The sequence below is a fragment of the Mus pahari genome, chromosome 1, assembly GCF_900095145.1.
Source record: "Mus pahari chromosome 1, PAHARI_EIJ_v1.1, whole genome shotgun sequence".
NCBI classification, from domain to species: domain Eukaryota; kingdom Metazoa; phylum Chordata; class Mammalia; order Rodentia; family Muridae; genus Mus; species Mus pahari.
Genome location: NC_034590.1, coordinates 36,687,984 through 36,715,024, shown reverse-complemented (window position 1 = coordinate 36,715,024; position 27,041 = coordinate 36,687,984). Strand labels below are relative to the sequence as shown.

At 44.7% G+C, this 27,041-nt stretch overlaps 1 protein-coding gene across 1 annotated transcript in view; it reads left to right on the top strand.

Moving 5' to 3' along the window:
* Positions 1-27,041, top strand: part of Fam189a1 (family with sequence similarity 189 member A1) — a 392,181-nt gene that overhangs the window by 328,476 nt on the left and 36,664 nt on the right. Inside the window, exon 4 of the mRNA XM_021203138.2 lies at positions 580-714. Within this exon, the coding sequence (XP_021058797.1) occupies positions 580-714 (135 nt within the window). The remainder of the gene's footprint in view (positions 1-579; positions 715-27,041) is intronic.

The window sequence follows — 27,041 nt, the reverse complement described above, 5'->3', positions numbered from 1 at the left end:
TCCCCTCCCTCTCCCTCTCCCCCTCCCTCTCTTTACTTATTTCTTCTTTCTGGCACTGCTAAATCTATTCTTTTCCCTATAGCTGAAAATCTCCTATTTTTTTCTTGCTTTGCCATTATTTTTCCAAGTTCTTTGAATGCATTTGTCTCCTTCTGTGGCCCTTAGTTTTCCAAGCTATTTTAACTCATAGACATAGACCTAGACATCATAGACCTAGACCTAGACATAGACATAGGCACCATAGACATAGACAGACATAGACAAGGACATAGACATATATGTTAGAGACACATGCTACCTTGCCTAGTTTCCCATGGGCTCTGGGGGTTCAAACTCAGCTGCTGGTGTGCGTGTGGCAAGCCCTTACCCACTGAGTCAGCTCTCCAGCTCTGCTTTCTCCTTTTCTAGTCGTTACTTTTTAAACATAAGTTGAACTAATTCACGGTGGCATTCATGGCCTTGGTTAATGGAGATTGTCTTAGCTGTCACCATATGTCACATTTCACATGTCCTTCCTATGTCATACCTCAGAGGCCAGATGTCATACTCATGGTGAAGCTTGTCTGTGTCCCTGTTTAGATCAAGTTCGACAGCGTGGAGGTATGTGTATGCTGTGAGCTGCAACACCACTCATCTGGATGCAGCAACCTCGGGGAGACACTGAAGCTGAACCCGCTGCAGGAAAACTGTAACGCTGTGCGGCTGACCTTGAAGGTGAGGCTGGGCACTGCCTGCGCATGCATTTCTTCCCTCTCCTGAAGACATTAAGGAAGATTTATTAGCATATAGATTCCTTTCTGCTCATGATTCATCCAGGCGCTTGGATGCTGAGGGGCCAGCCTTCAGGAAAGAGCACCTTAAAGGGCTGTAGACAATTTGGAAGCTCTGCTTTCTGGCCCCTGTTGTCATCGTTGCAGTGTCATTTTCCTGCCTCTGATAAGAATGGCTGAGTGAGTTCTTCACCCATGAGGTTGCCGTGAATTTTTTTCTCTTTTCCTCATAGTCTCTGTTATAACTCTGACAAGGACCTCATGGTTATTCCTTTTTAGTTTAAAAAATTATATTTAGGTCAGGTGAGATGGCTCAGTGGGTAAAGGCCTTTGCTACCAAGCTAATGACTTGAGTTAGACCATGTGGAGGAAGGAGATAACTGACTCCAGAAAATCGTCTTCTCTCCTCACACATGTTCATGCACACCCACATTAAATAAATAAATAAATAAACAAACAAATAAAGCGATTAAAAGATATTTAAAGAAATAAATCTTACAGTCTCTCACTGTTATCTACTCTCATATAGAGCATTTGATCTTTTATAAAGGGGCATAGAAGCCCCGGCATGATGGAGCACCTTTAATCCTAGCAGTCAGGAGAGAAGTCAGTTGGCTCTCTGAGTTCAAGGCCAACCTGTTTTACATATAGGATTCTAGGCCAGTCAGAATACACAGTGAGACCCTGTCTCAAAATAAAGGTGGGGAGAGCACATGGAAATGCTATCTATATATCCTTCTCCCATCTGTCTTCTTACAAGGGTTACTTCACTGAAAACCCAAGCTGGCTGCTTAAAAATACATCTGAACAGTCAATGCGTGTCTTTTCTTGTTGCTGAACAGAAGTGGCTGAAACGTTTTGAAAAGCCGCACTGACATTAAGGGACCTCTTGGTTGGTGGCGAGGCTTGTTTACAGTATGTGGGGAGCTAATGTCCATGGCAGAAAGCAGGGTTTACATAGGCCATAGGCTCCAAAGACAGCCACCTCCAACTGGGGAAGAGAAAAAAGGGTCGCCACTTGGGGTACCTGTGCTTGCTTGGTCTGTAGACAGGCTCCCCAACACCTGCCTTGTCTACATGGAAAAATGGGCCAAGTTCACAGGCCTGCTACCCACCAAAGTGACATCCCCAGTGAGAACAGGGGTCCACGAGGATGCAGGTCCACGAGAATGCTTTTCTGGTACAAATATCTCTTGTGATCCTGCATGACATACCTTCATTGTCCATACCATCCTACATGCTAGGGTCTGCTTAGGAACAGTACCCAGGACCTGCATGGCTGTTCGCAACCCACCGCAAAAGAGAGCCGGCCGGCATTGCTCACTTTAAGATCTCGTTCTGATAAGTCACTGCTTAAGCTCAGGTGTGCCTTCTTTCCATCTGTAAAGAGCATAATTAGCCCATAGGTTGCTATAGTGACAACGGGACCACCACCTCCTGGGAGGGCTGCAAGCTCTCAGAGGATCTAAGACTCTGGGGACCACTTGTGTGTGTGTCAATCAACTTTCTGATACCAGTTTTTAAAATATCTAAGTAATCTACTTGGAAGAAACAAGGTTTAGTTTATTGTACAGTTTGAATATTTCAAATGTGTGATCAAGTGATGCCTTCTCTGGACCGTGGGGAGCCTGCACACCATGACAACAGCGTGTGGTAGGACAAAACTATTCATCTTACCCCTAGGCAAGGGAGTGGAAGCAAAAGGGGAAAGGACCAGTCTCCCACAACCCCCTTTGCAGGTTATCTTCTAGTGACCTGACAATGTCTAAAGTCTTTCCCCCTAAACCCCCACATTTTAATATGTTTTTTTTTTATATGTGCAACTATTTGCTGGCATGTGCCTGGTGACCACAGAAGCCATAACAGGATGGGATGGGAATTCTAGATAGTTATGAACTGCTCTGTGGGTGCTGAGAATCAAATTCTGCTCCTCTATAAGAACAGCAAGTGCTCTTCACTGCTAAGCCATCTCTCCAGTCCCAAGGACCCAGCTTTGAGCAGTAGGCCTTAGGCAAGCATTTAGCCAAACCATTCTGCCACTTATTTTATTTGACTTTCACATAATGAGTTATATAGAGTATTCAGTGTGTTCCCCCAGTGCCCCCCAACTTCTTGGCATCTTTATTCAGTGAGACGCAGAACCCCATTTCATGAGCCCTCTAAGGAGATGTGAATTAAAAGGTAATGGTAGTCTGGAGAAACGGTGTTCCCTTTAAGGTGTAGGCTCAGGCCTGGGTCACCTGAACTGTGCAGTTCTGTTGTTGTGTGCTGTTCTATCCCCTTAATCAGAGAAAAGAACGGGGGATATTTTTATGGATTAGCCACAGGAAGCTTAGGAATTCAAGTCAAAGCTGGCCAGCCTAGCTGAGTGTCTAAACCTTGTCAGTGACTCTTCCTCATGTAGATGGAGATACCCAGGACACTGGTAAGAGATGAGGGCAAAAGAAGGCTCTCCCAAACCTCATATTGCTATTTAAAAACAAATACTCTCAAGGAAGAGGCTGTCAGAGCTGATGGCAGGAGGCTCAAGGGAGACAGGGCTGCTGGTTGAGATGCGAGGGTGATGATCTAGCCATAGTAGTGACTTGGAGTTAGGAGAAGCATATCCTTACCCCTGCTCCCCGGTGGAGGCCTCTCTCTATGGGGAGCAGTGATACTGGGATAAAAACTTGCTCTTACATGAGATCAGCAAGACGAAGACGATGGGAAGTGAGTGTCTGTGGTTCATTGCTGTCTTCCAGCTTTGTTATTTTCTGAACTTGTTTCCATTTTCCTCGGTCGTTAGCATTACCACATACACGTTAGAATAAGCTTGTCAGTTTCTGTGGTGGTCCTGCTGGGATTTTGATTGAGATCGTGTGGAACCCCACACGTAGCTCTGAAAGTGTCTATTTAGGTCTTCTTTTATTTCAACAGTGTTTATTATCTTCATCAGCATGTAATTTTCAGTTTATAGATCTTCACGTGTTTTGAGTTATTTGTCCTTCTTTTCCATTTATTGGTGCTATTTCCATAATACTTTAGAATCATCTCTCATTATTGAATCCAGATTTGACACTTGTTACTGAACTTGTATCCTGTGATCTTAGTAAACTCAGTTACCAGCATTAGGGACTCTTTGGTAGCTGCCCCTGTGGTAATGCAGAGGCCGTTTTACATCTCCTATTCTTATTACCCAGGCTCCCCCAGAGAACAGACCCACCAGGGCACTTGTAGACATAGATTCAGGACAGGGGACTTCATTCACTCACTTGACTATGGGCCCAAGAAGCCTCACAATAGGCCGTCCGTCCACAAGCTGGAGATCCAGGGATTCTGGGAGTAAAGTGCAGTCCAATGCCAAAAGCTTCAGAATTAAGAAGACAGATTGTAACTCAGCCTAAGGCCAGAGGCCAGAAGACCTGGGAGGCCACTGGTGGAGGTCCCAGAGTTCAGCGTGCTTGGAGCTCTCTGATGTCCCAGGCAGGAGAGGGCTGAGAGAGAGGGACTTTGCCACCTTCACATTTCGTCGTGTCTGAGACTCCAGCTGATTAGATGGTATGCAGCTACATTGAGGGTAGACCTTCCCACATGGTCCACTGATTTGTACGTAACTCCTCTTCACAGGCACACCTGGAAACAGGGCTTAACTGGTTCTCTTGGTATCCTTCATCCAGTCTAGTCAACACCTGCTCCAGTTTGGATGGCCCATTACCTTTCCTTGATTGATTGATTGATTGATTTATCATTTTTTATTTATTTTCTGTAACGGGAAACTCTAGAACATGGCCTAACAGAGATGTCAAGGGCGCACATTTTTTTGCTGCTCCTGATTTTAGATCTTGCACATACCGTTTGCTCCAAACTGCTCAGTGATTCCCATCATTTGATAGTAAAGCCCACTCCTGTCCATGAGTAGATGTATTTTGTCGGTCTCTCACGGCATCGAGGTAAGTCACCTCCTTACAGAAATAAGGCTCTCAGAAAGCCAAACACTAGCTTTATTGATGTATCCCAGCAGGCACCGGACAGAGCTAAAGTTCTGGAGTCCAGCCCCATCCTGAAGCTTGTTTGTTTATTTGTTTTTCAGCTTCCCCAGTTTGAGCAACAGTGATGAATTCTCTTTGTGACTCTCTGACATCTCTGGTTTCTGTCTATATGAGCATCCTAGGGCGGTCTCTGTGTCTTGAACCATTGAAGGGACATTCCTTTTGCAGTTTAAGCATACTTCAGAGAGGAAGCTCTTGCAGACAGCCCCTAGGTCATTCTTCAGTAAATGGGCTCTTGCAGTCTAACAGGACAGCTGTGTCAATCATGTCACAGGACATCTTTGCAAACATGCTCTGCAAACCTTTGCTTCCTTGAGATAAGAGGAAAGGGATTCGGCTGAAACCGGCAGGGATACAAGCAGAGCTCGGTAAAATGTTAACACATCTTAATCCTACGGCTCTACTTAATCTTGTAGCTCTCAGGCAGAAACTCGTGAGCTATCACAGTGCAGGGCAGCAGCATCACAGAATACTAAATGTTTAGCATCTGTTCCCCCCCTCTCTCTTTGATCTTATACTCTTATCTTCTTCAGTCTGATAACATGGTGATGAAATAGACTTCTCAGTGGTGAGCCAACCTGCATCCCCTATACCATCCTTTGGTCCCTTTGCTTTGGCTATATTGATGATACTATATATTAAGGATTTTTTTTTCATATCTGTGACTCCTTTTTTTCTTTTCTTCTTTTTTTTTTTTTCAAGACAGGTACTCACCATGTAGCCTAGGCTAGCCTTGAACTTTGGGCAATCTTCTTGCCTTAACCTTTCGACTGCTAGAATTACAGGTTTGAGCCACTCCTCCTGGCCACTCCCTGCTCCTAGCAATTCCATTAGGCTGCTCCTTGCTTCTATCCACCGGATGGTCCTACTTATTGCCCATCTTTTCCACTCCAGCTAGTGTCTGATTGTCTTTTCTCCAGGAGTGTTCTCATATTTCTTCTCAGAGGCTCCGTCTTTCTCTTAGAATTTGGTTGGTTGCCGAGTGGCCTGAAGTGTCAGTGGGCTCAATTTTTGGGGGGACTTTGCAGTGCCCAGTGTTCCCGTGTTCTGTCATAACTGTAAAACAGTGCTCTTGCCGGCTTTCTCTAGCCTATGGGGCATATGGAGTTCCGTTCCAGAAGATTCCCTCTCTGCCAGGCTAACATTTTCAAATGGTTCCCCAGCAGCTGCCTTCTTCTCTCTTTGTCTGGCTCTTCACTAGAGGAACTTGTGCCATTTCTAGTCTTTCTTACATCTTTCTTCTGAGCAACATGGTCACGCTAAAGCCCTAAAGCAGATTCCTGACCCCTCGATGCTAGCACAGACTTAGGCTCTTTAAGTGGGCTTTACTTAAGGGTTGTTTTTTTTTTTTTTTTAACTTTCTTTTCACAATTACAGATACTTCTTCTGAGAGACACATGAATCCCATCGTGTTGTCGAGCTTTCTCATAACTACTGGCACAGTCATTTTTTTTTTTTTAACATGGTGTTGCTTTTGAAAACTTAAGACATGCTGTGGTGTATGATTTCCTCCTAGGAAGCTGTGACTTCTCAGGGACCGTTGCTAGTATTAAAGCTCTCAGGTCGCAGAACGAATCTGCACGGTGGGGAATGGGGCCATTCTAAGCAGGGCCGATCTGCACAGAAGTGTACGGGAGCCTTGTTGAGCCTTTGAAGAAAGATCCCTGTACCTAGCAGAGGAGGAGCCTGGAGAAATACTTCTTGATTGGTTTTCTTGATCTCTGTTTAGGTCAGCAATTACAGTGGGCTCATTGATCTTCTGTATCGTCTCATTTGAGGTCTTACTTACCTGATTAGTAACAATCCATATCTAAGTCTCCAAATTAAATTATAGATTATTTATTCTTGTAGCTAATGAACTCAGTTGACGCTGGTAAAATCCCATATAATTGACTTGACAGTCAAAGAGTTTTGATTTTGGTAGTGCTAGAATGAACTGGTACTGACTTAGTAAGGGTTGGCTAAATGCTTGTCCCCTCCCTGTTTCCTGAGTGGCACTAGGAGGTTACACCTGAACAGTCTGCCAGCCAGGGAAAGAGCCCAGGGTTATTCCTGCGTCTGATGAGGAAGGGACTCAGAATCCAGAGTAAGATGCAGAGCATGTAGTCCTTGCTTGCTTGGAGGTTCAGAAGCCCATACATCTCTTTCTGCCTTTTGCCCTGCTCTGTCCTACCCTCCCTTCCCTGCTTTGCCCTGCCCTTCACCACTCTGAAGCATTAGTAGAGAACCCTGGGGGCGGAAGCCCTCTCTGTCAAAGATATTGATAGTTTCTTAAACCTAACACCTCAGGCCACAGCAAAACTTTGTATTCTGCAGCCACCAAGTTGAAGACAGAACAGAGCCAGCGACCTAAGGGGACCCAGAACTCCATTGTGCCAGGCTAGGATTCTTAGATCTGTATCGACAGGAGCGTGGTGATATCCTACTGTCTAGTACTCATTGTGTGGGTGAGAAAAGCACAACCTGGGAGAGGTCAGAGGAGCCCCTAAGTCCCTATCAGTCTGGGCAGTAAGCTTGTCTCTTTTGTGGCTCTCAGGCCCCCCACCATCCCTGCCCTGCCCCTGAAGGAGGGGCATTTTTCATTCCGAGTCGTCAGGAAACAGGATATAAAAATGAGGATTTGGGTATCGACTTTCTCAAACCTTTGACAATGGTGAGTCAGTGTAATCGAGAAATCAAGTCTGTGGATCTTTCTGGATGAAATACTGTTGATTCTTTTATAAGATAAGATGGTGAAGAAATGATAAGGGTTTTTTTTTTTTTTTAAAAATTGGCATTTAAAGATTCCATTTGCCAAGCCAAACTCAGCAAAAACCTGTGATGTTTTCTATTCAGTATTAACAAAAGCTTATAAAATCAGAAATTAATTAAAAAGTTATAAAATCAGAATAAATTAGTGGGATATGTATCATGGGCTATACTGTATAACTCCCTCACTCACAAAAACCTTGCTAATTTCAAAAGTCACTATGGATTTATTGTAGGGACCCGATTCTAATTCAAAACAGACCGGAAGACCTGGTTTCATGTACCTGATTTAATTTATCAAGCTACACTAAGCCAAATAACCTAAGGAAAGCTAACCACAGGTTAGGGGATCAACATTTCCCAAGAAACCAATGAATTCCGGAGTGAGTATATGTGTGCTCTTACCTTAAAGGTGTTTTGTCTTGGGGGGGTGGAGGCGGGAGAGGGGAGAGAGAGAGAGAGAGAGAGAGAGAGAGAGAGAGAGAGAGAGAGAGAGAGAGAGAGAAATTAGGAGGTTTCTTCTTTGGGCATTGATATGATTCGGCAATCAGTAAGCAACCAGTTACAGCAACTTCCAAGGAGGAATAATGTAATCACGGAAGAACTGAATAAAATTATTGCATGTGGCTCATTATATCAAGGCCACAGGGGAGGTGGTCATATTGAGAGAGGCCACAGGAGAAAGCCTGTGGCATAAGACAGAATGTACCATGGCAGAAACAACTTAGAGGCAGGATAAGACGAGATAATATGATGTGTGTGTGTGTGTGTGTGTGTGTGTGTGTGTGTGTGTGTGTTCTCTCAGTGGCATCCTTGTGAGCTTGTGTGCACAGGCCTTTTAATACATTGTGTTGTTTTTCAATGGCAGTGAGGTCAGCAGGATGGACCTTGTTTTCATTCTAGAGAGGACAGAGGAGGGGGGGGGGCATAATATTAAGAGACAGAGCTACCATCTCACAACTGGTGGTAGGTCTAGATTTCTGGCTTCCATACTTGTTTTGATCCATTCTCTGCCACAGTGTAATCTGCTTGCTAGAGGATGGAGACACAGTGGTGCCTGCAAAACTTTGGCCAACTCATGGATAGCCAAGGAAGCCTTGGTGTTCAAATGACTAGGATGTCTTCAGCAGCCCTTGTCCGTGCACCTGCTGGAACATCCGAGAATCAATTAACATATACCCTATCCCTGAGAACTTATTAACAAGTTCAATATACCCTGTCCCTGAGAACTGATTAACAAGTTCAACAAGCACACACACACACACACACACACACACAAAGATAAGGATAATGTAATAAAAAGCTTCAAGCTTTGTCTAGTCACAGTGCTTGTGTTAGTATGCTTCCTGTTGCTATAACAAAATACCTGAGACACAGTAATTTATAAAGTATACAAGAAGTATATTTGGCTCATGGTTCTAAACACTGGGGATGCCCAGAAGTGTGACATTTGATCTCTGGTAAGGAAGAGGGTGTCACATAATAAGACAGAGCAAGCATGCTAATTTGGGTCTCCATTTTTATATAAAGCCACTAATACTGTTTGGGGGGGTGCTCCCCATGGCTTCATTTAGTCCTTTTCAGCCCCCCCCCCAAACAAGGAACCCACCTCTGACTGTCTTCAACATGTACATTTAAGTTTAATTTTATTTGCTTTATTTTATGTGTGTGTCTGTGAGCTTACATGAGTTTGTAGGCACCATGTGTATGCAGGAGACCAGGAAGGTCAAATGTGAGGGCATAAGATCCCATGGAACTGGAGTTATAGACAGTTGTGAGCTGCCATCTGGGTGCTGGGGATGCAGCCCAGGTCCTCTGCAAGAGCGACAAGTAGTCCTAACCACTGAGCCACCTCTCCAGCCCCATCAAGGTTAAGTTTTAAACACAGGAACTTTGGGGGCAAAGCATTCCAGGTGACCATAGTTCATTGTAAAGCTCTATGGCATTCCCAGATGAAACCCCCCTCAGCTCAGTGTCCCCCCCCACCCCCACCTCCACAGGATCAGTGATTGCCTAGAGGCAACCTTTGTGCGGGTGTGTGTGTGTGTGTGTGTGTGTGTGTGTATGAGTGTGAGACTTTTACCGTTCCTCTGCATAGCTGCACACTTCCCTAAAATTTACATGAGCATTCACCCATTAGTCATACCATGAGAAACTATCCCTTTCTACCCATCTTCTTTTTCCTGTACCATATAGACATGGGCAACTACAATTCTTGTCATGTCTTCTGTGAGTGGACCTGGCTGGTTTCCAGTTTCTCCGGTATAGCAGCAGGCACTCAATAGCCATGTGTACTTTGCAGCTCAGGCTAGATTTTTCTCTAGCACAGATGCCCGTGGTGGAAGAAGAATGCACCTGCCAGACTTTCTTGTCTTGCTCTCCATGGCAACTGCATTGACTCATGCAGCCAGTGCAATAAAGCCCAGTCATGGGCCTTAGCAGCGGTGCCCTGGCTTCTGGATGCCATCACCTTACATATGACTTGTGGCTATTTGTGTCTCTAGTCTGAGGATGGCTAATCTTGTCATTTTTTTCCCCAGTAAGCTATTTGTTCTTTATTCTAAACAATTATTCTCTGTCACTCAAGTGTCCCTCTGTCTGTGCCTCCTCCCTCCACTTCGTTTGGGAGCTGTTTGTCATAGCTGTAAATCAAGAAAACTCAATTCCTTCGTGGTTGTCATCTTCGTGTTACATTTTAAGAAATATTTTCCTGTTGTGAACTCGGTAATGGCTAGATTTTTATGTTTCAAAACTTGACCTTTCACATCTGGGGCTTAACTTTGTATGTGTTACAAATATGAATCTAGGCTGGTGGCATGCAGCTATCATCCCAACCCTCGGGAAGGAGGCTGAGGCAGGAGGATTGTGAGTTCAAGGCTAGCCTGAACTACATGAGACCCTATCTCAAATATACATATATTTTTAGTTCATTTTTGTCTGTAGATAATCATCAGCTGTTACAAAACACCGTCTGAGTCTCCCTGTTTAAAGACATCTAATTTTGGTTTGGTTTTCGGCTGGAAACTCTTTACAGAGCACACCCTGCCTTGGTAAGTTCACCCACTTCCACAATCCTATAAGTCCCTATTTCTGGGTTGGTCCCTTCCATATTTGAGATGACTCAAACCCAAATGCACTCACTTAGGTACTAAATGCCTTCCCCTGAGAGCTTAACATCCACGATTCTGCTGACTCGCCACACTGGCTGACCTTCACTGCCCACGCTGGTCCAAGCTACTGTAGGTCTAGACCGTCAGTTATCCCACTCTCAAGAGATGACTTAGAACCTATCACAGATGACGATTCCCAAATAAGTGAGCTTTTGCAAGTTTCCATTTGTGTGAAGTCACAGAGGCTCAGCAGGCAAACAGGACTCCTTGGGACTGGTCCTCACCATCCCCCCTTAAACTGTCCCCAAATGGAACCATCTTATCTCCTGCCCTTCTCTCCCCAGAACATCCAGTGGACAGTATCATTATCACTCTTGGTTGCTCAGGTACAGAGCTGGGAGTTGTCACCTCCTCCTCCTCCTCCTCCTCCTCCTCCTCCTCCTCCTCCTCCTCGTCTTCCTCCCTTTTGTGCAACTTGTCTTCATTATGAACTACCTCCTGCTGATACATTGCCTCCATTCTAGCTTCTATGAGACCCAAGACAGGAGGATCACTTGGAACCAGAAGTCCAAGGCTATCTTGGGCAATATTGTAAGACCCTGTTCTCTAGGGAGGGAGAGGGGGAGCTTCTATCCGTTGTATCCGTGCTGTATACACTGTCATTGACACCATCCAGGTTATAGGATCAACTGCGGAGGCATCACAGTTCAAGTAACCATCATTTCACTCAACAGTGGCACCAGGAGCAAGAGTAGTTGATGCTGGCAACTGAAAGAAGCAGGGCCAATATGTGTGCGGGTTTCAGACATCCACTGTGGGACTTAGGACATATCCTCCACAGATATTGTTCAGAGACATAAAGTAACAGTCAAGACTGGAGCCAGGAGACAAGGAGGAGAAACATCCCAAGGCCTCCTGGCCTGGCCCCGACAATGAAGTGCCAGGATTACCCATCAGGCATGGACTTGACCAGGGGACAGAATTGAAGGCTGTAATAAAAATGTGGGGACTCTAGGTTCCTGCCCAGCATCTGTCACTTTTCCTCACAGACATCTCACAGGGCTCAGGTGTCAGCCCCTTTTTGGTCCTTGGTGCTTTCTGTTATCTATGTTGTGGTGAGATGGAAGAAGACTGCACTGCCCACCTGAGGTAGCCACCAGCTACTGTCCCCTCCTTATCCCCCTGTGCCTGTTCCCACTCTTAATCACTGGCCTGAATTTACCTCCATGCTTGGGCCTGGAAACGCACTCAGTTGGTAATGAGTTCGGCATTCATCAAGACCTGAGTTGTCTCCTAAAGCACATAAGTTGGCTGGGTGTGGTAGCACATGCCTGTAATGACAGCTCTGGGGAAACGAGACAGGAGGGTGACACTGGTCAGCTAGTTTAGCTGAGTTAACAAACTCAGTCAAAGGCCAGGCAGTTCAGGGTCAAAGACCCTGTCTCAACATTAACCTCTAGCCTACACACACACACACACACACACACACACACACACACACACACACACACACACAAATATACTCACACACATACACACATTCACATACTCACACACATATACTCATACCCATACATGCACTCACACTCACATAAACATACAGTCACACATATACATATACACATTCACATATTCATATACATACACACTCACACACGTTCACATACATACATATACACATACATACTCATCCACAAACATACATATACATACATACACACTCACATACATATACACATTTACATACTCACACACACATACATGCACTCACACACATTCAAATACACACACATTCACACACACACACACACACACACCTTCACCCTCACCATGATCCTTAGTAACCTGCTCCCTATATCCCAAAATGTGCTTTGGCCCTGGAGGGCATTGAAGAAACCTATCCAGGCAGGCAGAATGAGGAGGGAGGCACACGGACATCTTTACAGGAGCTAAATAGACTGGGAATGTTACTTCTGGTGATAGACATTTCCCAAGCACTCAGGAGGCAGAGGTTAATAAGATCGCTTAAATGACTTTTTTGTGCTGTCACTATTTCCCACAAGGGCCTCTTCATTCTTTTTAACTTCATTCTTAATCTTCCTAGACTTTAATCAAACTACTTTTGCTTATTCTTACCTTCTCGGGGTAAAACAAGTCACCATGAGGCAGAGCACTTGAGAGACAGAAAAATAGCAGAATAATGAAAGTTGGGACGACATCTGAATTTTATTGGATCATTTGATCAAACAGAGAAAAGGACATGTCATAATCTTCAGGCCACACAAGAGCATTCTTTGAATTGATGTTGTTTCAGTCTATTTTCTGTTGCTATAATAAAATGCCCAAGACTGGGTAATTGATAAAGTCTAGGAATTAATTGGATCTCGAAACTCTGGAGGGTGGAAAGTTCAAGCGCATGATGTTGGTATCTCCCTCAGTGGTGAGGCCCTGGTGCTACATGCTGACAAGGTACATCATACCACTGAAGGAAGCCCAAATTGTCTTCTGTGACAGTCTGTTCTGGAGACAGTCTATTAACCCGTTAATCAGTCTGTGCATGCTGAACCTGTTCATGACCACTAATTGCCTCTTAAAGGGCCAGCACCTTAATACCTCCCAAGAGGGAGCAATCTCAGCATGTTTTGGTGGGGGGGGAGGGGACACTTGAGCCATGCATCTGTCCAGTAATCAATAGTAATGATTGACATGAGCACCAGACATAAGGACTAAATGAGCTCTGTTGAATTCATTCTCACATGCCTCTGTTTTTAGACTCGGGCACTCAGGTGATTAACAGTTTGCAGTAATTATAGGTAATGTTTATTGAACCTTGCTGTGTGCCAGCCATTGCTGGAAGCACATTTCTGAACTAATATTACCCTTGAAACTGTGCTACAAGACACAAGCACTATTGTTCTCATTTAGCAGACGAAGACCCCCAAGGCATGTGACGTGAAGTCCCAGAATCATACAGCGTTCAAAGGTGGAGCAGGGAATCCCGGGCAGGCAGGAGGTGATGGCTCAGGCACTGCAAGCTGCATGTGAGTGGCTAGAACAAAGCAGAGCCCAGCGAGGAACTTGTAAAATCAACCTGCTCACTCTTGCATATGTTTAATATCTTTCTTTTTAATTACCTGAAAACGAACAAGCCATGTTTTCGCATATTCCATATCGAGCATGCATGCTCTCTTCCTGACAGAACGCTTTCTGACGGATGTTTTCCCTGTGCCAAGATTTCAGTGGGCTATGGATTCTGCCAATGAAATAAATAGCCATTGAGTGGAGTTCATACTTTACAGTGTAATGGCAAAGATGTATGGCTCCCCGTCTAAAGTGTTCTGTCAGACTTCTTAGAAAAGGCAATGTGTCCCTTTACCCAGTGTACCGTTCTGTTGTCAAGTGAAGGGTCAATTGTCATTTTGACATGGAGGACAAAGGACACTGCCTCCTCCATGATACAGACATTCCCACACATGACTCGAGGACTCGAGGGCCCCACTTCCCAGGGAGGTCACGTCTCCTAACCTAGCAACAGTTAGACCTGCAGGTGCCTGTACCTCAGAATTGACGAATGTAATAAGCCTTCACTTGCAGATTTTTTCCTCAAGGGCTAAGATTGCCTTTTCCTCCCAAAATAATGTTTGAAATAAGCCCTGTTATTTTCCTGAATCTTAAATATTCCTCTATCATCTAAATAAAAGAGTGGGATTTTTCTTTCTATTTTTGGCTATCAAGAGATTAATCTGAACTATAGAGTTTCTCTCTTATGAATAGTTATCAGCTGCCGCTGTAATTGCTAATGAGAGACTCCAAGGCATACTTTAAAGCAATTAGAACTTTGTTTCCACTCAACAGGAACTTAAATACAGGAATAATCATCTCCACCATAACTTCCTTGAAGCACTTCATAATGTCTAGAGGTGAATAACCGAGTTAACGTCTGCTTTCTGGGATGGGTTTATGGATGAGTTTCTGAGTTGAGTGAAATCAGTCCAGCTGTGACAATCAATCATAGAGACAAGAAAAATGAATGGTCCCTCCCTCCCCTAATGGCCTAGGCCCCTTGTAACCGAGAGCCCTCCCCCAGAAATGAGCATCAAGATACCACAGGCAGATAGCTGTACCCGCTGGATGGAAGTTGTTCCAGGGATTGGTGTAAGAAGGCTAAGTTGACTGACAGATGATAAAGGTAAGCCCAGATCAGTGAGGAATCACTCAAAACCACACACTCCGGAGTAACAGCCACATGAGGAAGGCTTCCTGTCCAGGGTGACTTTGTGCAGTGTGGCCAAGAAATGAATTCCTGGGGAGAGGGAGTGGCTACGGTGCTGTCTTCTGTCATGGTCACATAGAAATGGGGCTAGAGAATACTGAGTTGCTGTACTTGTTCAGCGTTGAGCTCTAAAGTCACCCAGGCTTGGTGAGCACCCAGGTGCAGGTGCTCCTATCTGTCAGCTACCTTGGACATAGCTGACTGGCCCAGTACCTAACCAGATGATGTCAGTAAGTAAATACCCGCCCTAAGCTAGGGACCAGGGATCAGAAAACTAAACCCGCATCCAGTCCTGGCAAAGCAGGAGGCCTATCAGGAAGCTATTCTACCAAGACACAGGAGGAAGGCAAGGAGGCTTTGGAGAGTACAGAGTGAGCCCATAGTGGCTGGCCACCCTTTGTAGACTATAACCTGCAAGAGCCTGAAGCCAGATTTTGCTGGAGAAGGCTCATCAGTGCTCAGGGAGTCTGCAGCACAACAAGCAAGAGTGGACCTGGGTCTCAGGTTCTGAGGGCATTGAGTTTAGCTAGTGGACAAGCCAGTGAGCATCCCAGATGTGCTTGATGGTGAGCTTGGAAGCCTGTGTGAAAGAAAAAAGGCCAGGATGAAGACTGCGCTCTCCTAAAGTGGGGTGGCGATGCACCTCGAGGCCTTGGTACTCACACCTGCTAAGGGTTAAACTGCGGAATGTTCCAGTAGACTTAGATAAACAGCTAACCAATAGGAAGCAGTTTGAATTTAGTATTTCTCCCCAGTCAGTGGACTGACTCTGACCATAACTATTGTGCAAACCCCCGTAAGAAACATCTCTGGCATTTGCCTTATGGGACACTAGTCAGGTCTTCTCTATCTCAGCTTGCCCAGATTACAACCTCTGCTTCCCAACCACTGCTTCCTCTCACCTCTGAGTCCGTCTTTCTCAGTTGACACAGAGTTTATACTCGCTGGGGGCATATGACATAAGAACAGAGGTTGGGGTTTGGAGGGTGGATGACAACCGTACTCTGGCTCCACCAACCCCCTCAGGGACACAGTTTAAAGCGAGAATAAAGGACAATATCAAAGACTAAAGGGTGGTGATCTTACAACCCTCTCTGATCTCTCTCTCTCTCTCTCTCTCTCTCTCTTTCTTGCTGTCCCTGTTGAGTACCCTGCCAGTGGGACTTGCAATTTTCTCTCTGTCCATTTCTGCTGACTTATCCAGGTGAGGCATCTTTGTTCCCTAACCCCAACACACACACACACACACACACACACACACACACACACACACACACAGAGAGAGAGAGACAGACAGACAGACAGACAGACAGACAGACAGACCTGTGATGTCACTGGGAATGCTGTGATCCGAGTCCTGCCTTTCTCATAGCTTCTCCACCTGCCTGACCTCTCTCTGTTGAAATGAAAGCATCTAGGTGACTGCAGGCCCACCTCAAATGCGGCCACCTCTAGGCATTCATCCTGGTCCCCTGCCCTTCCCATAGCTCTCCTCGGGGGGGGGGCTTGCTCCCCTGTCCCACTAGAGGATATTGGGGCATCCCCAGTGGCTGAACAGACCACTTGCAGGAGTGCATCAGACATTGGAGCATACCATTGAGCTATCCAGAATTCCCACCCTGGAATTAACAGTGGTGGGACACATGAACACTGAATTAATAGAGCACTGCCCAATTACACAATACATCAGTGCTCCTCACGGTGCAAAGGGAGTCAGTAACTAACGAAGGGGCAGTAATTGGCTGCTTTGCCTGATTCGGAAATCTGGAGAGATCTCAGCCTGAAAACCATGGGCTTAGAGGGCTAACTAATTGAGTTCTTCAATATTGACATTTTCTTTCAGTCAGGCCCACATCTAATTGGCCTTCAATTCCTAAGCAAAACAGGTACATTCAGGGTTGTTTTGAGAGCAAACACATTGTCCCTGCTGAATTGTTTGGCAGTGGGAGATGACACACAGTAATTGAAGGCAGTGCAAGTTAAAAACCAGTGTCCCCCTAGTGTGACGGAATGGGGCTAAGTACTCCTCCTCAGTGCTGGTAGAGTACTCTGAGGTCATAGTGATGAGAGGGCTCTGATACACAGGCGAGGTCCTCACTGGCCTTCTCTGTGGTGTTCTCAGCTGCAAAGCCTTTGTTTTGTCAAAAGTTTTCCTTGCAAATCATTCCACACGAAAACGCCTTGTGGGTTGTTGTTGGTTTAGCCTGTGACTAATTAGCTTGGAACTGCTGAGACATTTTATAAGCACCTTCAACCCTTATGGGAAAGGGGATTGCTAATGAAAAATAAAAGATTTCCTTCTGTGGAGATTAAAACAGCTGATAAAATAATAGCTTGTTTCCAACACCTCGCTGGCTTTTCCAGCAGGAGGAGGAGAGGGAGAGGCAGGCGCCTGCAGGGTAGAGGGTTTGAATGTCTCCACGCTCTGCATTCGGGAATACCAGGTGTGAACCTTCACTGTATTGCTTAGGATGTGCAGGTGGCTGTGTCTCGTTATTGGTAGGTGCACATGTATCCCAGGAAGTAGACGAGTGGCCATGGGGGTGATCTTAATGATAGGAACTACAAGCAGACCTGGCTTGGTCAGTGCGGGCAACTGCAGCAAACTGCTCACATTGGATGGCTTAAACAGCAGAGCATTGCTTCTCTATGTAGAAACCATGTGGCTGTAGATATGGTATGTGCATGTGTGCAGGGCACCTGTTAGCATCAAACATCTCCCTCTGCCGCTGTCCAGTGTATGCTTTGGGACGGGGTCTCCCACTGGACCTGACTGGGGCTGTTTCAGTTAGACTGGCTGTCCCTCGAGCCCTGGGGAGTCACCTGTCTCTGCGTCCCTTCCAGCACTGAGGTTGCTGACACCCACGCCTTTGCCTGGCTTTCCCCCTCCCCGCCTTCATCATGGAGCTGGGAATCCCCAGTGTGAGGGAGAGTCAGTGTGGTCAGGCTCTGGCAAAGGCTCCTTCGCCGCTCATGAATGGCTGGCGTCTCCTTTCTACGATCACACACCAGGGTGAGGAGGGAGGAGTGGGTCGTCCTCTTCCCAAGTCTCTCACATGGGCACTAATCCCACAGGCGCTGCGTCCTCCTGACCTGCTCTGTGAAAGAGCCTGTCTCCTGACGCAATGGCCCTGACAGGAACGTTGTCAAAACATGGATTTCTGGGGGATAAAACTATTCAGGCCACTAACACTACGATGCATTTAAATGAGCTGAATTAATTTCTTTCATTTGTATTCTTTCCTAAAACATCTATATTATTGACAACTAAGTCATAATTTATTAAGGATCTTTTTCATGTACTGTTGTGCTTGCACTTTGAACTAAATGTTTTCAAATGTAAATATTAAAATGGCAAAGTGTATCTTAATTTCTGCTGACATTCTTTCTTCTTAAAATGTAATAAATACATTTTAAGGGAATTAATGGTTCAGAAGTTAGTGACATAGGCAACTTTCCAGCAGATGTTGACACAACATACCCCTGTTCTCACCCTTTTGTGACCTTGCTCTTCCGCCTTGGGTCTTTTTCACATAGCTCTCTCCACAGGTCACAGGCAATAGTTCACAGGTCACCACTCAGAGCTCATGTCTTAGTCATTATTTCCAGTCACTGCTCTTGGGCGGTAGTCGCCACTCATGAGCCTCAGGTCATGACCTCGGAAGGACTGTCCTGCCTCCCATGGTGGACGGATAAGAATTTGATACTGTGGGTTGCCCTGCCTCTGTGGCAGAATCTCCATGGATGGCATACTTCTGCATTGTGTCAGTCTTGCCTAGTGCTCGGCCTTATTCCAAGGGCCAGGAAGGCCCCCTCCTCCCACCTCCTCCCTGGGTTCTGTGATGAGGGGTGACGTCCCTTCCCTCTCATGGATATGGACCTCCCACTCATGTGCCTTTATGCCTGGACATTAAATCTCTGTAATCACCTTAAATCTCTGTAGAGCCAGACACAAACATCTCATGCCATAGCATGTCAAACATCATACATGCATACATGCATACATGCACACACGCACACACCCCAACATGATCCCACTCTAACAGTCTGGTCATGTCCCATCCGGCCCCAAGCCTAGCAAAGCTCCCCATGGCCCCCAGGTGCAGCCATTTAGCTCTCAGTCTCACTTCTCCTTTCTAAACACAAATCCTGCTGTCCCCAGCCTGTCCTCAGCTCTCTCTAGAAGACTGCCCGGGATGGTGCCACCATGAATAGCAAATGCTCCAAAGGTGCTGGCTGGTCCCACCAGTGGCATCTCCTGGGTATGAGGTCAGGAGCAGATGAAACTTTTGCCAGATGACAAATCGGACAGGCACAGGGGTGTGAGGCACGCCATGGGAGGTAGCTCTTCACATGGTGGCCTCCTTCCCCCAGCTCTAGTGCCAGCTGAAGTCTCCAGTGCCCCACTAGCCACCTCCGGCCTTTCCCTTTTTATTTAACATTGTGTTGGTAAAGAAAGAAACAAGAGCTACTCATTGCCATAAAGTCCCAGGGCAGCCTGGCTCTAGACATTTGTCATCTGGAATTTAATTAATGTTTTTCTTTCACCCTTCTTTATGCTACCTTGGCATTTATTCAAGAAAACCTGTAATTTTAAGACTGATTCAGTACAGATCTAGAGAGTTATGACAGAATCCCACAATTGTTTTTTTCTGAGAAGAATGTTGCACAGTAAAAGGTGTTTCCTCAATATTCTATGATTACTAAATGAACCTAGAGCTCAGTGGAGCTCAGCGTAGAAGATTGCACTTGTTTTCGCCCATCTCCACAATCAAACACTATGATCCAAGGAACTTACAGGAGAGGAGGCATACTTGGTCTTACAATCCCAGAGTGATAAGAGGGTCATCGCCATGACAAGGAAGTAGCTGGCATCACAGCAGATATGGGGGCGGCAGCAGCAAGCCGAGGACATATGGTTTGAACTGAACACAGAGAGAACCAATTGGGAGCATGACAAGGCCTTAAGCTCTTGAAGCCTGTCTCCAGTGACACACTTCCTCTGGCAAGGCCACGCCTCCTAAGCCTCCCCAAACAGTGCCACCAGCTGGGGACCAAAGGTTCAAATGCGTGTGCCTATGATGGACATCTAAACACCATCTGACCACTGTAAAAACACTAGAAACTTGTTAGATTATAGGCAGGTGCATGCATGATAGACTGGGTAAGTAGGAAATCCTACAGTATATTAATTCTCTTCTAGATATATTTCTATGCAGTATCCATTTATATACACGAAATGTTTAACCCAAAGCCAGAGCCATTATAATACCACACAGCAGTATCCTACTATATGTATATATGGAAAATATATACCAAAGCCTCCAGGAGAAACTGAACTCACGGATGGTGCCTAGGTACATACACCCACACTATGTCTTTACCTATACATATGTGTTTACATAAAAGTTTGAGTTATACAGTAAACAATGTGAGAGGTTGGCAGGAACTGAAAGCAAAATTGACTGTGTAAATATGCTATAATACATTTTTAAAAGATTTATTTTTATATCTATGAATACTGTATCAGCATGTATACATGCATACAAGAAGAGGGTACCAGATCACATTATAGATGGTTGTGAGCTACCATGTGATTGCTGGGAATTGAACTCATGACCTCTAAAGAACAGCCAGTGCACTTAACCACTGAGCTATCTCTCCAGCCCCATAATACATTATTTTAAATGTGCAATAGGGTTTTTTTGTTGTTGTTGTTGTTGGGTTTGTTTGTTTTGTTTTGTTTTGTTTAAATTTTCTATTTAATGTTTCGGGGCCACAAGTAATTTTTTTTAAGTACATATAAAGAAGCAAGATGTGTTAACCACTTTAGCAACTTCGTTGTTGTTTCAATTAATCTATCATGGGTAGAGTCTGAAACAAACAGATGGACAAGTTTCTTGTTGCTGGCCCACCCCACTGCCTGCGCCTGTGCTCTGAGCCTCTCTGCGAGCTTCAGGGCTGATCGTGCATACTACAACCCCTATGGTCTCTTGTCTCTGGCATCTGGCTGGGTTTGTCCCATGTGAGACACTAGTAAGAGAAAGGGTGATAGGGTGGGCAGCATATTTGTCTCTAGCTGCCCATTCTCCCAGGCAGTTTTTGACTACACGCCCTGCCCTGGGGGGAGCACTTCTCTATGGCCTGTGTCTTGGCTGGACCTTGGTCAGGCCTTTGTTGATATCTGTACACTACTCTGGCTAAATCCGGGACGTCCTGTTGTTTTTGCGGATTTCGTTTACCTGGTCACCACCTTTCAGTCAACATTTGAACATGTGTATTAGTATGTCTAACTCCTGTTAGAAACTGTGAGAGGGAGGGTTTATTTGAGCTTATGGTTTTAGAAGGTTCTGTCCACGGTTACTTGGCTCTATGAATCTGGAACTGACATGGGACAGAACATCATAAGCAGCGGGGTGGGGGACTTCCTCTCTGTGGGAGACGAGAAGCATTGAGCAGGGAATACAGAAGAGCAGAGGGGAGGACATAGCTTCATACCAATAGCAGAAGGCATGGGAAACAGAAGCCTGGGGACCTGGACAAAGTGGCGATGGATTAATTCATCCTGACACAGGGAATGCCTGAGCCTTCAGGTTCTAAGGCCATGGAGTGGCTTAGTTCATCTCTTTCACTTAGTTTCATCTTGTCACTTTGCTTTTAACTTTTAAATGTTTCTTTTGCCTTCTGTTTAATAATCGTTTCTTCTTTGAGTGTATTGCAGAGAGAAACTCCATCTGCTGCCTGATTTTCATTTTTGGATTTAATGCTTTTCTCTCACAAGACATCTTAATGTTTTAATGTAGTCAATCATGTTCATCATTTTTCTTACAATTTATGCCATTTGCCTTGCTTAAGAAGTACAGTTAATTCTTTTGTTCATAGTAATTATGTTTTACAATCAGAATTTTTTACAAATATAATTTTGCATATGTTTCTGTTTAAATGTATATTATATATCTGTTTATATATTTATATATTTGATATATTTATTATATACAATAGTATATGTAATATTATATATGTTATACATCATTGATTCTTTAGCATTGACTTCATGGCCCACTGTGCTACTGTTCATGCCTAGATGAACCTATGACACTTATGAACTCTGCAAGGCAAATCACAGTGTTCTTACACTTGAGGACTCTAAACAGCACTACAACATAGCCCCAGGGATGGGCACACAGTGAATCAGTAGCAGAAAAACACAAACAAGACATAGGACACTAAATCAACCATAAAGATGGTGTTGTGTTGTTTAGCCTTACTAGGAATGGCTTCATTGGGTAACTCAAAGACATGGCTGCTCTTCATATATCTGAAAGTGGGTTCCAAAGCACATTGGGAACAGTGAGGGGGAGCAAAGAAGGTATGGCTTAGTGGGCACAAGCAGGTGCCCTCCGAGTATGAGACCTCAGTTTGGGTTTGAAGCCCTAGAACTCAAGGAAAAACCAAGGATGACTGCAGACGCCTGTGGCCTCGGCAGGGAGAGAGGGGAGATGGGCAGGTCCTGAGTACTCACTGGCCAGCCATCCAAGCCAGAGGACAAGCTTAGGGGGAGCCCCCATCTCAAGTCAGAGGGTGCTAGAGGAAAACACTGAACATCTGCTGTGACCTCCACGTGCGTGCACATATTCATGGGTGCATGTACCACACGCAAGCATGCCACAGACCCACACAGTGCACATGCATCCAGATTGCGTGTGTGTGTGTGTGTGTGTGTGTGTGTGTGTGTGTTTGTGTGTGTGTATGTGTGTAGGGGGCAGATGAAGACAAAGGAGGAGAAAAAGATTTGGGAGTTAAAAATAAGTCTTAGCAAGTAGCCAAATTAGCATATACAAAATTCACAAATAATGAGAGGCACCTATCTGCCGCCCCCTCAGAGCTGCAGATTGCTATCATGTTTTCATTTGCACATCACAGATTATGGTCTTTAAATTCTCCCCCGTGGGTGGTGTGACATTGCCTATGCTCCTCCATCCATAGGTGATGGTCCTGGTGTCGTTTATCGTGACCTAAGACTTTCCTATTGATTTGCCGCGTATCGTGGCTCCTGGCTCTTTCCTAGAGCTCTTCCTCTTTTTGTCCATTTCCCTGCTTTCTTACCGTTTCTGTTCCACCTTACTCGCTCTGGTCTTATGACTAGATCATTTTTTTTCCACGAGTTCCTCAGTTGTGCTTTGAGTGTTGGTAGCTTGTTTTCACCACTCTGGAATGTTCCAAGCTGCCCTGTAGAAGGAAACTCACTGTTGGCAGCAGAGCTGGCTGGAGTGAGCGCCTGTGTGCTCATGAACAGGCCACGAGGTGAGCGCAACCCGTGAAGACTGGTAGAAATATTTAACTTTTAAAGATAATACCAAATTGTTTTCCATAATGAATACAGTTTTCAGTTCCATCTGAAATGTCTCAGTGCCCTTGTTGACTCCCAGTACGTGGCATGGTTATTTATAGAATTTGTCTGTTCAGCAGCTTATCTCATGGGTTTGATGTACATTTCTCAGCTATTACTGAAAGCTGGCTCTGCCTGCCCTCCTTCCTTCCTTCTTTCCTTCCTTCCTTCCTTCCTTCCTTCCTTCCTTCCTTCCTTCCTTCGTTTCTTCTGTCTTTATTTATTGTTTATTTATTTGTGTGTGTGCCTGAGTGTTTGTGTGTGTGTGTGTCTGTGTCTCCGTTTGTGCCTGTGTCTCTTTGTATGTGTCCTTGTCTGTATGTATCTGTCTATGCCTCTGTGTGTGCTTGTTTTGTTTTGTGTATTTCGTTTGCTGTTTTCCAAGCATAACCTTTTTAATCTGTTTGGCATTGCTCTCCGTGGGTATTGTATGGACAGCTATTTCTTTTGAAATTGTTGACTAATTCATTCTTTCCATAAAAATCTATTTTTTTGCCTTGTTAGTCACACATCAAGCTCTAATATTTCTTTGCATCTTCTTCTGCCAAATATGTCTGTATTTCCTCTCTCTGCCACATTGTTATTCCTTAGTATCTGCAGGGTATTTCTGAAGATGCCCAAGTTCCTTATAGAATATGTGCAGTGTTAGCATATATCTTGTATTCTCATGATGGCTTAGGATAAATGGTGCCAGCAATGTGAATTCTGTGCGGATGAGTGTTTTACTGTATTCGTTAAAGACAAGAACAAAAGTCCATGGGTGAGATGGCTCAGTGGATAAAAGTGCTTGCACGGCTGACATTGTGAGCTCTTCTCTAGAGTTCACAGTAGAAGGAGAAAACTGACTCCCCAAAGTTGCCTTCTGACCTCCACACATGCATCATGGCACGGGTTTCCTTGCACCCTCACCCCCTACACACACACACACACACACACACACACACACACACAAGAATTAGAAACAAAAGAATATTTTAAGTGTGGGTGTGTGTTCGTTATAGGTTCATTTTCCCCGATTTTCCCATCCATAGTTGGCTGGCTGTAGAGATATGAGTTCATGGACAGTGGGACTGTGTCACACTGTCGTGACTGTCCCAACTACTGTCTCTTTCTGAGTACCCACAATCTTCCCACCTTTTTCTATCTTTACTCAGGAGTATTCACCTACTTTTCATTGCTAATGCCAATGACATTCCTTGAAGAATACGCCCTGGTTCTGCATGGAGTGCAGTATGGAGAATGTGTACAACAACCTGCCTTGTCTGGAACAATACTGCTTGAGCTTCGTACTTAATTTAACTATTGTTCCTATACAAATGATTACATTCTAATTTGAACACTTCTTTTTTTATTATCTCATCAGCCTTCTGCCCAGAGTTAATAGTGAGTGCTAAGAGTTTTGCCCCATATTCGCTGCTGTTTCTTGAATTACAGAAATCCCTGTCAATTTGTAGCATGTTGAAATTCTTTAATACTAGTGTTGAAAAAAATCCTATATTATATATCCATATTGAGATGACTATGACTATATAGTGTTTTACATTTAATATGGCCAGTAGCATTAAGAGAGTAAATTATATTAAAACAAATAAACTAAGCTTGGTGACAGTGTGGAGTTTTTACAGGTAATAGAGTTTAGCTCGTCAACATCTTATGTAGGGTATTTGCACCTCAATTCATCTGGAAGAATTTTCTTCTGTTTTTCTTTTCACATCTAGATCTGCAACCCAGCTGTTGTAACAGAGGCTACATAACATGTCACATTCCCCCTCACTTTTAAACTGCTTCATTGAGAAGTTCACCCTGAGTGTTTTGGCCACATTCACACCCTCCCTTCACTCCTCCAAGGTCCACCCCTTCTCCACCAACCCAGTGCCATGTCCTTTCAGAATCTAAAGCCCATCGGGTGTAGTCAGTCAGTACTTCTCATATCCTCTTGGATGTATAGTCTTCTACTGGAGTGTGCTTGACCCACCAGGAGCCCCACTTCAAAATCAAACAGGCTCTTCCTCTGTCAGAAGCTATCAATTGCTAGTCTAGCTCCGGAGCTGAAGTGCCATTGCCCGTGCGGCATTCCTGTGAGAAGCAGCCATTAGTGCTCAGAGCCTGACCAGTCTGCTTACTCTCAGAAGTCCTAAACACGATGCTTGCATCCTGAACACATAGCTTACTGCCCACCCCCCGCCCCACTCCCGCCAAACTGGTGTTATTCAGCTTTTTCAGCTCCTTTCCTAGAGTCTGAACTCAAGCTATACAGACAGACTTCTGCATCCAGCCACTGCCCTCTGCAGAAGCAAATTAAGTAGGTCAGGACTTGCTCCACAATTTTCAAATTCTTTGAATAAAATAAAGAAATATGGAAAATGGAAGTCACAGTATGCATATGCACACACACATTAATTATACTACCAAACCCAAGAGGGTTGTTTTGTGTGTCTTGTTTTACTGAGTCATTTTCTATATTACTTTATGAAAACATTAAATTTGTTTTTTCTCTGTGTGTGGTTGGAAATGTGGGAATTAAATACACTGTTTCCTCCTAGCTTCAACTTAAAATTCAAAAGAGATCAATGAGGTAATGTCATTTTCAAGTGATGTTTGGGATCCCTGGTTTTTTAACAAACCGTTCTACCATCTATAGCGGTAGAAGTCATGGCCTCTGGCCTTGATATTCTTTAAGATGGAGTAGGAATATTTTGTATTTCCACCATAGGGACTTCACCTCCTTTCAAACTAACAAACCAGCCTGTTGTTCCTGGTTGCTATTATTTCTAAGACAGAAGACAGGAGACTTCTGTTTTGGAGATGGGAAGTCTAATTGCTCACCACAGAAGCACTGTGCAGAGTTGATCTGTGTCTGCCCTTGGTCAGAGCTCCCATCATAGACACACACACACACACACACACACACACACACACACACACACACGGTGATTCGGGTGACAGAGGAGGAATGTAAAACCTGAGGAATCAGTGCCTGCATACCAAGCCTACACTTTGGGTGCATGTCACCTCCTTCCTCTTTCTTCAGATTGCTCATTGCAAAGTCAGCCCAGGAAAGTGAGCTGTGCAGAGCAGTCAAGGTCTCAGTCAGCAGGAACCTGGAGGCGTGCCCACACCCATGACAGACTGCCTCCCACGACACAGATCAGTAAATGTCGGGTAAGAGCACATGGTCAGTGTCAGACACGCCAAGGCCATAACCAGCCCGAGGAGTAGAGATCTAAGATGATATTCCAGGTAAAGCCCAACACCTCCCACATCCAATTACATCAGATATTTGTTGTCTCCGAATCTCTGTTTTATGTATGAGGCTTTATACAGCATGACACCCTGGCTGATAATGGCCTATGAAACCCCTTTCATTATTCAGAGAGAGAAAATATGTCAGAAGAGAAAAACAGGTAAATGAACCAGTACAAAGGAATCTAGGAGCATGTCGTCTGTACAAGGACAGTTCCAGAAAGACAAAGGAATCAATGGCTGAGCTTTGGGATTCCTAGTGTGGAGATCCATGAGTTCCCTTTACTGACACCTGTCTCTAGGAATTACGCTATTAGTCTCCATATTTACTTGGAGAGAAGAGAATTTTCAGAGAGGTCATCATGTGTCCAAGTATCTAAAACTTTTCTTCTTCTTCTTCTTCTTCTTCTTCTTCTTCTTCTTCTTCTTCTTCTTCTTCTTCTTCTTCTTCTTCTTCTTCTTCTTCTTCTTCTTCTTCTT